Source organism: Hyaena hyaena, unplaced genomic scaffold, assembly GCF_003009895.1.
Source record: "Hyaena hyaena isolate Hyena2069 unplaced genomic scaffold, ASM300989v1 scaffold_169, whole genome shotgun sequence".
Lineage (NCBI taxonomy): Eukaryota > Metazoa > Chordata > Mammalia > Carnivora > Hyaenidae > Hyaena > Hyaena hyaena.
Window position 1 is genome coordinate 2,605,967 of NW_024080801.1, and position 14,099 is coordinate 2,620,065.

A 14,099-nucleotide genomic window follows, 5' to 3' on the forward strand; every position below is an offset into this window, starting at 1 on the left:
TAACAGCCTGATTTTATCAATTTGGACCACGTTTTGTAGTAAACAATTAATAAGCCCCCACCGGTGATCAGGATCTCTTCCCTGTCCCCGCGTCAGCGGTACTGCTGGGGAGCTGTACGCGGAGCTGCCTTCTAGCATGCGTGCGTCCTCTGCAGCCTGCGGGGCTCTGACGTTTGCGCCCTTTCCCTCACATCCTCCTCTCACCGGAGGGAGCCTGGCTTAAAGGCACACAGTTCTGGAATGTCGTACACCTAAATATGAATCTTCAGGGGCACCAGACTGGCTCAGTCAGTGGAGTGCACATGCCGTTCTTGATCTCAGGGTCGTGAGTTCGAGCCCTAAGTTGAGTATAGAGATAATAAATAAATAAATATTTTTAAAAAAGGAATCTTCAAAGGATCTCTCATAGATGAGTATCAAGAGCTACATATATCAAATGATTTGTCAGAGATTCTATTACAGATATTTTAGTGTGATTCCATATACCCCAAAGGTACATAAACACAGTGTTGATAATGCTGGGAAAGAATTATGAGCTTCTCAAATATATAAATTTATGTCTTTCAATTTGATGGAAACCATAAATTTCTAGATTCAGAAAATCTGATGAATATTTTGTGATCCATGTGCTAACTTGGATGGCAGGAATGGGGTCTTAGATAAGGAAGCAGGAGCCTTAATTACTTTGAATATACTCAGATTAAATGAAATATCACACGGGAATTTGATGTACTGTATGTAGAAATTATTCTTTAATCACATTGAACATTTTTCTAGATATACACTGGATATAAAAAGATGCATAACACTATAGAAATGATAATGTCATCTTCATTGCTGTTCAGAGTGATTGGAATTTACATGCACTGTTGATCTTGATTGAGTAGGAGATGTGGTAGGTACTTTGTGTGTCCTGTGTCGTGCTCCTGCCCAGTACCACTAAGAAACGGGGTGTCTAACTCAACTTGGCAGTGGAAGAAACTGGCTTGGAAAGTTCAGACTATTGAGTAGTTTGAATATTAGCTGGAAGACCGAAGTTAAGCCAGTAAGTACAGTCAGAAATCGAATTCGGATCTGACTTCAGTGTGCTTTCTCTTGACTACCACTTTTACTCTACCAGTTTTTATGGCCTAGGATGAACAGAGAAAGGCCTAATTTCCAATACTTGTAAAAGGAATAATATAAGTTACCTAAGGGTGAAAAAGGCTTTTAGACTTTGCATCTTTTCGATAGCCTTAAAGTTTCGAGAAGTGCTGGCCAGGTGTTTTGTAAGATGACCCTCATTTAGGATTGGTCTGATTTTTTTCTCAAGATGAGCGTGGCATTAGGGTTTTGGAGAACAAAAACCACAAAGGTGAAGTGTCATTTTCATCACATGCCGAGGGTTCATACTGCCCACATGATATAGTACTGCTGACGTTGCCCTGGTACCTGGGCGGAGGGCATGCTTGTTAGCTTTTCCCACTTACAGTCACTCCCCCGCCCCCCTTTCAGGGGTGGAATATCTACATAAATTATCGGAAGATTTTTCTGTTCTCTCGCATCATTATTTTAGTCATTTTGTTTATGTTAGTGTGGACTTATGCATATTTGTAGATTTTATACATTCGGTTAAAATCCACTACTGCGTTTTTTTTTTGTTTTTTTTACTCAGAATGTTTCAGCTTCGGCCATTGGGAGTTCTTTCAGTTGGCTCCTCCCTGCTCCTTTCACATGCCCTCCTAATTCTTTTTGTTGGCTATTTATCTATTTGTTTGTTTACTTATTTTCCATTTGTTTACTTATTTTCAACTACTTCCTTACTGTTTTTTAACAGGTTTTTTTTTATGTGTTTATTTTGACAGAAAGTATGTGCATAAGCAGGCAGTGGGGGAAGAGAGAGAGAGAGAGAGGAAGAGAGAGAGAAAGAGAGAGAGAGAATCCCAAGCAAGCTTCCTGTCAGCACAGAGCCCAGTGCAGGGCTCAAACTCAGGAACTGTGAGATCATGACCTGAGCCAAAGCCGAGTCAGACGCTTGCCTGACTGGCACCCAGGCGCCTGAGCGTTCCCTACTTTCTGCTCTACAAGTTGCTGCAGCAGTATCCAGGGTACTTTCTGCTCCGGTCCTGGAATCAGCCATTTCTCCAAGGAGCCGTGGCTCCTGTTATTGGAGATGGTGGCAGTGACACGGTCTGGGGGCTGACTCTGCTTGCTGCTGCTGGGATGGCCTTGCGTCCAGGCCCTCTTAGCTGTCAGAGCGAGGAAACGTGTGCTGCGAGGCCACATATATATATATACACACACATCTGTGCATATTTCTGTGTGTGACTGTCTGTATCTGTAGTAAATGAATCGAGTTCATACTGATGTGTCCAATTCCAGTCCATTACCTTATTGCTCATTCTAGCCTCTTCCCCTTACTTATCTGTAACCTTCTCTCCAACACAGGAGGCGTGGCTTCCGTCGTCCACCATCCAGTGTGCATGCGTAGTGTCTCAGAACCGTGCGCGCACCTGCACCCCTCCACATGGGAAATAACTCTGTCACCTAGAGCAGTACTGCCATACAGTTTCTTTTGCCTTTAATCTTAGAAATGTCACTCATTTTTAAATTTATTTTTCTTCTCAACTTCATAAAGGTGTTGTTGTTTTGTTTTATTTTTAAGTTTATTTTGAGAGAGAGAGGGAGAGAGAGCAAGTGAGCAGGGAGGGTGCAGAGAGAGATGGAGAGAGAATTCCAAGCAGACTCCGTGAGGAGCCTGACTCAGGGCTCGATCTCACAAACCACGAAATCATAACCTGAGCCAAAATCAAGAGTCCAGTGCTCAACTGACTGAGCCACCAGGCACCCCCATAAGGGTGTTTTATATGTTTTTAATACAGTTCTGTGTTTTTAATGCAGTTCAAATGTTTTGTCACATTTAGCATTCTATCCTAGTACCCTCAATTTCTTGGATAATATATATATTTTTTAGGTTTCATACATTAAAGTTCACTCTTTGTGATATAAAGTTTTGTGGGTTTTGATAAATTCTTTGTCACTTATCTGCCGTTTCAGCATCCTGCCGGATAGTTTCAGCCCCCTAAAATGTTCCTACTGCTTCACCTGCTCTGCCTTCCCTTCTCCCCGGAACCTGTGTCAGCCACTGATTCTTTTTTTTTTTTTTTTTTTTTAAACTTACCAGTGTAGCTTCTTTTCCAGTATGTCATAGAATTGGAATCATACCATATGTTGTCTTTTGAGACTGGATTCTTTCATATAGAAACAGACATTTTAGATTCATCTGTATCTTCTCCTGGTTTGTGAGCTCATTTCTCGTTATTGACAAATAATACCCCATTGTATGCATGCAGCCCACCTTTCTTATCCATTCACCTCTCCCCTCCCCCCCCCCCAGTCAGGGAAAATCTTTCATTGATTCACTTGAGTTCATACAGGTTAAACAAAACTCCTAGATACGAGCTTTTCTCAAGAAGATCCTTGCTTTTCTTTTCAGTACTTTTTCCATCCAAATAAATGATAAAATATCAAACATTTTTTAAAAATACATAATTTATGACCAAGTTAGCTAACATGCAGTGTGTACAGTGTGCTATTGGCTTTGAGGGTAGAGTCCTATGATTCATCACGTACATACAGCATCCAGTGCTCATCCCAGCAAGTGCCCTCCTCAATGCCCATCTCCCATTTTCCCTGCCCCCTTGTCCCCTCCCCCCACCATCAACCCTCAGTTTGTTCTCTTTATTGAAGAGTCTCTTATGGTTTGCCTCCCTCTCTGTTTGTACGACCCAGCAGTAGCACTGCTAGGAATTTACCCAAAGGATACAGAAGCGCTGAGGCATAGGGGCACGTGCACCCCAGTGTTCATAGCAGCACTATCAACAATAGCCAAAACATGGAAAGAGCCCAAATGTCCATCAAGTGACAAATGGATAAAGAAGATGTGGTAGATATATACACAACGGAGTAATACTACTTGGCAATGAGAAAGAATGGAATCTTGCCATTTGCAACAACGTGGACGGAACTGGAGGGTGTTACGCTGAGTGAAATAAGTCAGTCAGAGAAAGACAGATACATGTTTTCATTCATATGTGGAAGTTGAGCAACTTAACAGAAGACCATGGAGCAAGGGAAGGGGAAAAAGCTGTCCATTCACCTCTTGAAGGGCATAAAGCTGCAGTAAACATTCCTGTGTAGGTTTTTGTGTGGAAGTAAGTTTTCAGATCAGGTGGTCAGTACCTAGGAATACAGTTGCCAGATTGTGTGGTGAGATCTCATGTAGCTTTGTAAGAAGGTGCCAGACTGTCTTCCTAAGTGGCTGTCCTCTTCTGCGTGCCCACCAGCAATGCACAAGAACACCTTCCCTTCACATCCTCACCATCACTGGTATATCTGGTTTCTTTTGATTTTAGTTATTCTGATAGATATGTTTTAATTTGCAGTTCCCTAATGACAAATGATGTAGAACATTTGGTTATTTGGCATCTGTATAACTTCAGTGGGCATTCTGTTCTTTTGCCCATTTTTTTAACTGGGTTTTCTTATTATTGAGCTTTAAAAAGTTCTTTATACATTTTGGATACAATTCTTTTTCAGATACATGTTTTGCAAATATTTTCTCCTTTTCTATGACTTGTCTCTTCATCTCTTAACAGTGTCTTTGTCAGAACAGAAATTTTTAATTTTAAAAAAGTCCAATTTACCGATTTTTATTTCATAGATTACACTTTTCATATTGTATCCTAAAGCTCGTCATCAAACCAAAGTCACATTGATGTCTTCTGAGTTTTCTTCTATAAGTTTTATATTTTATATTTAGGTGTAAAATCCATTTTGAACAGAGAGGGAGGCAAACCATAAGAGACTCTTAAATACAGAGAACAAACTGAGGGTTGATGGGGGGGCAGGGGAGAGGGGAGAGTGGGTGATGGGCATTGGGGAGGGCACTTGTTGGGATGCGCACTGGGTGTTGTATGTAAGCGATGCACCATGGGAATCTACCCCCAAAACCAAGAGCATACTGTACACACTGTATGTTAGCTAACTTGACAGTACGTTATATTTTTTTGAAAGAAGTAAACAAAATCCATTTTGAAGTAATTTTTATGAAAGATGTGTGTAGGTTCTTTTCTCTCTTTTCCTTTTTTCTTTTTTCATGCATGCGCGTGTGTGTGTGTGTGTGTGTGTGTGGCATATGGATATCCATTTGTTCTCGTACCATTTGTTGAAAAGACTGGTTTCTCCATTGATTGGTCTCTGCTCCGTTGTCAGTAGTCACTTGAGTACATTTCCGTGGATCAATGTCAGGGCTGTCTTTTGTTCCATTGTTCTGTGGGTCTGTTTTTTCCATTAATACTTACTTCTTGACTACTGTAGCTTTATAATAAGCCCTGAAATCAGATACTGTGCGTCCCCCAGCATTTTCTTCTTTGGCAGCATGCTGTCTGTCCTGGGTCTTTTGTCTTTCTATGCATCCTCTAGAACATGTTGTCAGTCTCCGGGATTTTGATTGGGATTACTCTGAGTCTGTAGGTCAAGCTGGGAAAAACTGGCCACTGAACGGTATGGACTCTAACAACCATTAAGCAGGGGATAGTTCTCCTTTGATTTATTTCATCACAGTTTTCTGGTTTTCTACATAGCACAGTTGTACGTATTTGTTAGATTTGTACCAAAACATTTCTTTTGTTGCTTTACTAAGTGTTAAGATGTGTCTTTTAAAGACTTTATTATTTTAGAGCAATTTTAGGTCCAGAGTAAAGTTGATAGAAAGGTATAGAGATTTCTCATAGACCCCTTGCTCATAGGCCACTTGCCTACACACACGTATAGGAAAATATGAAACATTTCACAAATTGGGATGTTGTTCTCAAGCAGGGGCCATGCTAATCTGCTCTGGATTGTTCCAGTTTTAGAATATATCTTGCAAAAATGAGTACTATAAAATTATGTTTTAATTTCAAGTTTTAGTTGTTAATTGCTGGTATACAGTATATATTGTTGACTTATTAGCTTTGTGTTCCAAGACCTTGTTTTTATGCTTATTAATAAGCTCTAGGAGGGGGCACCTGGGTGGCTCAGTCAATTAAGCATCTGACTCTTGATTTCAGCCCAGGTCATGATCTTGCAGTCATAAGATCGAGCCCTGGATTCATTTTCTCTCTCTGTCTCTCTGTCTCTCTCTCTCACTCTCTCTGCCTCTCCTCTGTTCACACATGTGTGCATGCATTCACTCTCTCCCACAAATAAATAAATAAACGTTTTGAAAAATAAGCTCTAAGAGTTTTTGTTTGCTTGCTTGCTTTGTTTTATTTTGTTATGGTTGATTCTTTGGGGATTTTCACATAGAAATGATGTCACCTGTAACTAAAATTTTATTTCTTCTTCCACAATCTTACAAGTTTTATTCCTTTTTCTTATTGAATTAGGACTTTCAATACAATTTGAACAAGAGTGGTAAAAGTGGCCATCCTTGCCTTGTTCCCAGTCCAAAGGGGAAAGCATTCAGCTTCTCACCATTCAGTATGATAGTAGCTGTAGGTTTTTGTAGATTTTTTTTCGACTTGAAGAAATTTTCCTCTCTTCCTACTTTGTTGATTTTTTTCATGAATGGTATTACATTTTGTTAGATGCTTTTTCTGCTCTTTATGATTATATGATTCGTTTTTTCTTAAGTCTTGTTGATGTGGTAGATCACATTGGTTTCCTAGTATGGAAGCAGCCTCACATACTGGGAATAAGTCCCACTTAGTCATGATTTATAATTTTTTAATATATTGTTGGATTTAATTTGCTACTATTTTTGAAGAATTGTACACTTTTGTTCTTGAAGAGATAATGATTTATGGATTTTTCCCCCCATTTCATAATGTCTCTAATGGCTTTTGTTATTAGGGAGTCTTATCCTTGTTTCCCCCTTGGATAATATATGTCTTCCTGGGGAGGTCAGATACCAGCTAGGCCAGTCCTGTGGTATCCTCCCTAGACCCCCTTGGTTCCCCCATCCAACCCTTTGGCCAGTTGTGGCTCTCAGAGGGGTCTTAGAAGAAAGATCTTGAGAGGTACCTCCTATAGCGGTCCCCACCAGGGTTCAGGGCTAAGCCTAGATGACTTACACCTCTCCTCCCAGTTGGCCCCGTCTCTGATTAGTAATGCAGGAGTAATTTTCAGGAGGCACTTGCAATGACCAGCCTCATCGAAGGAGTTAAGGAAGTATTTCCTCTGATTTTTACTTTCTGGAAGAGATTGTAGAGAACTGATATTATTTCTTTCTTTAATATATGAATGAATTCATTCACCAGTGAAACCATCAGGGCTTGGTGCTTTTTTTTTTTTTTTTTTTTGGAAAGACTATTGCTCTTTTTATTAAAGTTCTTTGATATCCACTTGTAGGATTTGGTTATTTGTATATTTCAAGGAACTAGTGCATTTCATCTCAGTTAACACATTTGTGGGCCTAGAATTGTTTATAATCTTCCTTTACTATCCTTTAATGTCCTTGAGGTCAATAGTGATGACCGCACTTTCACTTCTAATACTGTTTATTTTTGTTGTTTAGCATATCTAGAAGCTTATCAGTTTTATTGAACCTTTCAAAGAACCAGCTTTTGGTTTTGTTAATTTTCTCTGTTAAGTCTTTAGCTATGTATCTGCTGTCCCAATAAAACTAAAGAAGGAGCTAGGAGCTATGCAGGCAACCATGTTATTTAGGACAGTTCCCTTTACTTGAGAGACATTGTCAGTGGGATCAGGCCAAATCTTTATTCTCTGTTGTAGCCTCATTTTTCTGTCATCTCTTCATAGGCCTTGCACATTTTCTCAGGTTTTTGCCTTTTTGAGCTATTCTCAGTACAGCCTCCTTCCTTCCTCTCTGACTTGAAATCTCGTATTTTATGTTAGAAATACATAAATGCATATGTTGAATTCTACTTTAGAAAATATCTGTTTATTCAACTTGAGAATGGTATTTTAAATTACTCTGTGGCAGATACATTATTTGGGAGGGTACATTTAATTTTCTCTTTCATGGAACTCTGATGTATAATTTGGCCCCTAGCTTTAGCTAGCTCTATGTTCTCAGTTTGAAGATCTCTCTAGCCTCAGTTTCCTTGTTGATAGATAAGCAGAATACAGCAACCTCATAGTGTTAGCATAGAGGTTGGATGTGACCCTGGCCTGGGCCCTCAGTGGCTATAGCCTTCCCAGATGTCATAGCTTCCTACCCAGTATTTTAGCCAGAAATTGAGTCTTGGGGTTTCTTTGATGTTATTACATCTGTCGCTGCTGGATAAGCTGCCTAAATGACTTGGCTTCCTTCTAGTAGACAGCAGTCTCTCATTTGCTTTAGTTTTTACTTCACATGTGATTTCCTTGTTTCTTCTTACAGAAATATGGAACATTGATTTTCCTGAGGTATAAATGCATGTGAACTGTGGAATGGTAGAGAATATGATGAATACTGCTGACGTGACCCTCTTGCTTACAGGGGAAGGGGCGGAGTCACAGCCCGGCCGGTTGGAGTTGGTGTACCACGAGGGACGCCGGCTTCCAGAGGAGTCCTTTCCACCCGAGGGCCCGTGAGTCGGGGAAGAGGGCTTCTCACTCCCAGAGCAAGAGGAGTGCCCCCAACCGGGTACAGACCTCCGCCACCACCCCCGACACAAGAGACCTATGGAGATTATGTAAGTGACCGTGTCACACGGTGCTTTGCCCATCTGATTGACCCCAGCCCCACATGGTGTTGCATGTTGTCACCAGTGCCCTCCCTTACCTTGTTGTGGTTCCCGAACATTCCACCAGAGCCCAGCAAACATTATTGAGTGCTAAGTAAGGTGTGGTACTTGAAGGATAAGAAATGAAAAAGAAATAATCTCTTTGACCAGGTAGCTTACTCTAAGATAGGGAAGATGAATGTGGGCAGTGGGAAGATTCAGGACCGGGATCAAGGAGACATGTTTTCCAGGACATCAAAGTAACATTTGTTCATATTCCACTCCAGATTGCCTCTGAGTGATCCAGCCATTTAAAAAATAATCACCTCTATATACCAAGTTGTTTTTACCCTGAAGTGTTTCCTCTTATTAAGGGCTGCTGCTGAATACGGATTCTTATTGAAATGTTTTTCAGCAAAGAAAACAAAAGTCCCCAATTTTTTTTTATATTAATGCAAATCAGTTTTTCCACTTACCATTCAATAATTCTTTGATACGGTTCACAGACTTACTTAACATAAGAGAGAAAAATATATCCGTGAAAACTGGGTGGAGGGGAAGAGCAGAGGAGTTTTTTAGTAAGAATACAACCTTCTCTGGGATTCTTCGTCTGACCCCCCCGAGTTTAACATAAATAAAGAAAATAAGTAGTGGATGGAAGTTTCTTATTACTGGTTGAAAGTATTCAAGAAAAAAATAGATGAGCTCTTGTCAAGGGAGAAGTAGTGAGAGGGCAAAACGCAAGAGCCGAGGGGTGTTCATGTGTCACGTCAGGGGTCTCTTGCTGGGTGCTGGGCACCTCTCTGCACGGTGTCTGGAAGGCTGCCTCAACTCTCCGGGCCGCAGACCACATCTGCAGCTTGTCCACAGCCACTGGAAAGACCAGTCTTGCCTTGGGTGAACTGAACTTTTTGTAATTCCCTGAATATGCTGTGTCCCCTCAGGCTTCCAGACCTTTCCTCGTGCTGCTTTCTCTGCCTAGAATCTCATCTCATACTCCCTGTAGGTCTCTCTCTAGACCTAGCTCAGCTCTCATGAGGGGAGTTCAGAGGAGGTAGGAGCTGACGTATGGAGTGTAACTGCTGGAGTCACGTGTCTCTCCCGCCTACACTACGACTTCCGGGGTGCAGGGCTCCTTAGCTTCCATCTCTCTACCCTGGCAGAGCAGGTCCTGGAACTCCACGAATTCTACTTAACAAATAAATCCCATAATGCTTTCGCCATTTTGCTGTTCAGTTGGAGAGGGATGTGGCATCCACTTCCTCTCCTTGTTTTCCTTACAGTATGACATGTTCCTGTTTCCTAACATTCTGACCAAACTGACAATAATAATCATGCCTCCAGCTCCAACACAGAGTCTCTTGCAAATAGCAGACACCGCAAAGGGAAGGAAGTGCTGTTCGTTGTCTTTGAGTAGGGCCGGTGTCTGCTGTTTCCCAGCTTACGGTGAGTTCTCTTAGGTTTGGATTAATGTGGGTCTGGCCGGATGGAGCTGCCGTGATTGTCAGGCGGAGGGTGTGCAAGGCCTGGCGCCGGGCCCACTGCACCGTTGCGGGGAGCGAGTCAGGCAAGGTGCTTGCGTGGCTTCACAGTCACGTTTCAGAAAGAGCTGTTGCCTTCTTCCCACACATTAGTTCACCTTTCCACTCAGTAAGACCATGTGAACGGGACTCAGGTCCTGTCTCTTGGTGTGGCCACCTCGTGAGTCTAGGATGAAATTAGGGGCAGCTGGGTGTCTCAGCCTGTTAAGTGTCTTGACTCTTAATTTTGCTTCAGGTCATGATCTCATGGTTCGTGAGATCGAGCCCCGCGTCAGGCTCCATGTTGGCAGCGTGGAGACTGTCTGAGATCCTCCCCCTCACTCTCTGCCCCTTCCCTGCCTGTGCTCACTCGAGCTCTTTTTCTCTGTCAAAATAAATAATTTTTTTAAGAAACATTTTCTAGAATGAAATTAGATAAATACAAATAAACATTTCTTAGAAGATTCCAAGTCTAGGGGAGAAAGGGGAGGGGAGACTTTAAGACACTTATTTTTTGTTTTTTTGTTTTCTATTTGTAGCTCTGATTTTTATTGATAAATGAATGATGGGAAAGGCATCACAACAATTGATCTGAAAAGTACCGTGTTGCGGTAGTCCACCCCCCTTCCCTTCACCCCAGTGGATGATGGGACAGTGGCCGTGCAGAAGGGCACGTGTGCGTGTGTGCTTGCAGGGGCAGACGGGCTGGAGAGCCAGTAGGAGGAAGGCGGCCTTCACTGTCCGGGTGCCCCCTCGCTTGGCACGAGCGCGTGCAGGCACGGGGCCACCGTTCTGCCACGTGGCAGTGTTGCCTCCAAATAACCGACGGCCCTGTTTGCCATCTTGCTTGGAATTTCTCTGGAGTGTGGCGCCAGCAGGCTCATCAGGTTCATGCAGTAACTCTTGCCCACGTGACTGCTTTGTGAGTGTGCTGTAGGTGGTGGAGTAGGGCACACGCACAAAAGAAATACGGCTGACGCTTGACCAGCACAGGTTCGAGCTGTGTGGGTCCACACATGTGTGGATTTTTCTGATAATTACAGTACATTATTATGAATGTATTTTCTCTTCCTTATTATTTTCTTAATACTTTCCTTTCTCTGAGCTACTTTATTGTAAGAGTACAGTATATAATACATACAACATACAAAATGTGTTAATCAGTTATTTATGTAATGGGTAAGGCTTCTGGTCAGCAGTAGGCTGTTTATTAATAGTTAGGTTTTTAAATTTTTTTTTTAATGTTTATATATTTTTGAGAGAGAGAGAGAGACAGAGTGCGAGCAGGGGAGGGACAGAGGGAGATGGAGACAGAATCTTAAGCAGCTCCAGGCTCTGACCTGTCAGCACAGAGCCCAGTGCGGGGCTTGAACTCATGAATCATGAGATCATGACCTGAGCCGAAGTCAGATGCTTAACTGACCGAGCCACCCAAGTGCCCCCACTCACTAGGGTTTTGGGTGGTCAGATGTTACACACATATTTTCATCTGCATGGGGTCAAGGCTGCTTACCTCACATTGTTCAAGGGTCAGCCGTACTATCACAAGAATACTCTCTTCCTCAAGTTGAATTACTGCCATCAAGAGTTTAGATTATGTGCTATACCTTTCCCTCTTTTTTTTTTATTACTTTTTTTTTAATGTTTATTTTTGAGAGAGAGAGACAGAGCATGAGCAGGGCAGGAGCAGAGAGAGAAAAGACACAGAATCCAAAGCAGGCTCCAGGCTCCAGGCTCCAAGCTGTCAGCATAGAGCCCAACGTGAGGCTCGAACCTAAGAGCCATGAGATCATGACCTGAGCCAAAGTCAGATGCTCAACTGACTGAGCCCCCCAGGTCCCCCTATACCTTTCCCTCTTAATTTCTGTCTGTCACGCCTAGGAACACTGACTGAAGTTAATAGCCAAGAGCAAAGATTTTCCATATGTCACCTAGCACTTCACAAGCCCTCTGCACCGTTACAATGGAAGCTTCAGTACCGGAACACTATACCCACAAACAGTTTTGGAAGCTGGCGTGAGGCAGAGACAGACTCCTTGCCTCACCCCTCACCTCTCTCATCTCAGTACCTCCACCTCTCTGGTGTGTGATGTTGACCCCTCTTGGTTTCCTGACCTGACTTGAAGTTAATTTCTTACTCCCAGTCGTTCTAAATAGAGCTTTGCGACACCTGGCATATTTCCAGACGTTGGCCATTGGTCCTGTTTGAAATCCTGAAGATTAATCACAACTTGCTTAGCTTTGGAGCATGGGAAGGGGGAAACAATCGTAACTGTAAAAAAGAAAATGTGTTTGCTTGCAGGATTTTTGGATTAGGTGGGTGCACTGAAAGATACCCAACTTAGAAAGCATAGGATCCTGTAACCCCCTGAAATAGTTATTCATTCATGTGACAAGTGGGAAAGTTGAAGTTGATCTTCAAAATAATTATCCCATTGAACTGGAATGATCATCAATTAGCTTCTGACCTCCATGAGAGTACGGATCCCTCGCTTACCATTCGCTTTTATATTCCCAGCACCTAGTGTGCATCTGGCACATAGGAAGCCTTTAATAACTATTTGCTGAATGAATGAATGTTCTCAAGACTGAGTTTTAAAAAATTGCCACGGTATGGAGAACCCACCCCAGATGCCTCCTGTGTCGTTTTCATTTTTACTCATTTAGCAATTTATAGAAAACTTAATTCTTAGCAGATAGCTCTATAGTGCAACCATCAGTTAGTATACGTCTGTTTCTCAGAAGATTATAAAGTTCTAGAGAAAACACTGTGTCTCTTAACTGATGTCTAGACACTAGCATATAGCATAGTTTTTGGCACAAATCTTTATGGGAGTAGAGATCTGCCAGCTTTTCCTAACGAGGGTCACCAGTGATCTTTTCCCGGTCATTGCTGTAACCGTCCAGCGGGAAGAAGTATGATAGCTGGCCTTTGAAAAAACATCTTGCCTCAGTTCTCCTTGTCTTCTGGTGCTCAACGAGCTGTTACAGGTACCAAAGAGAGAAGACGAGTGTAGCTCCTGAAAGTCGTAGAGTAACATACAATAAATCTCCTCTCAGTAGAAGAATGAACTTTCCAGAGTGATGTGATATTTAATGAGAAACTACTCTCCACACGGCACTTTCATGTATGTTATGTCATGTTCTCATGGCCGCTCAGTGAGATATTAGGATCCCATTGTACAAGTGAGAACTTAAGGCTGGGGGAGTTAAGTGTCTTGCCCAAAGTCGCATAGGTGATTGGAGGCACCAATGCGGGATTCAGAATTCAAGGCCCGTCGTCTATCCCCAGCAGTCAGCGTTTTGTTAAAAACGACTCCCTACCAGCTGGGATTATAGGCTGTTCTCATCTTTGGAGAAGAATGCGGCACGTTGCCCTCCTTGGAGTGTGGGGCTGCTGGGTGACCATATTAGGTGACCCCGGGGCCCCTTGCAGGGTAATCAGCCCCTGTCTTAAGCTACCTTAGGTAGATTAATGGAAATTGAGAATAATTAGGAAGAACAGGATGGGGTTAGGATTTGTAAAAATAATCAACAGCAATATTCTATTTATTGGCAAAAAGAAAAATAGTATTTTCTTTAAGAGTTTCAGAGCGTCTGCAGCTCTCTAATAAAGACTCGTCATTCCTTGGGAACTCAGAAGTGCAATTTTTAAAGTCCTCCTTGCAGTACAGTCATAGCGATAACTGTTTTATTTCTATGAAATTGTTTGGCTATATCTAACCAATTCAATTTGCTTTTCATTGTAACTGCCATTTAACATTTAGTGTTGGAGGCGTCGTGTCCAGAATAAAAGGCAAAAATCCTATCAGTTGCTCATTTAAACAAAAAAGAGGGTAAAATCCTGTTTGTTCAGATCCTGCCACAGCTGCCGCTCTTTCGAGAA

The 14,099-nt window shown here is 42.2% G+C and overlaps 1 protein-coding gene and 1 non-coding gene across 5 annotated transcripts in view; one reads left to right on the forward strand and one right to left on the reverse strand.

Moving 5' to 3' along the window:
* KHDRBS3 (KH RNA binding domain containing, signal transduction associated 3) overlaps positions 1-14,099 on the forward strand; it is a 187,012-nt gene that overhangs the window by 114,766 nt on the left and 58,147 nt on the right. For all 4 annotated transcript variants that reach the window (XM_039240212.1, XM_039240213.1, XM_039240214.1 and 1 more), the window contains exon 6: positions 8,468-8,663. In XM_039240212.1, the coding sequence (XP_039096143.1) occupies positions 8,468-8,663 (196 nt within the window). The remainder of the gene's footprint in view (positions 1-8,467; positions 8,664-14,099) is intronic.
* LOC120237060 lies at positions 5,815-5,918 on the reverse strand. The gene has a single exon (XR_005529842.1). It is a non-coding gene; the product is annotated as a U6 spliceosomal RNA (small nuclear RNA).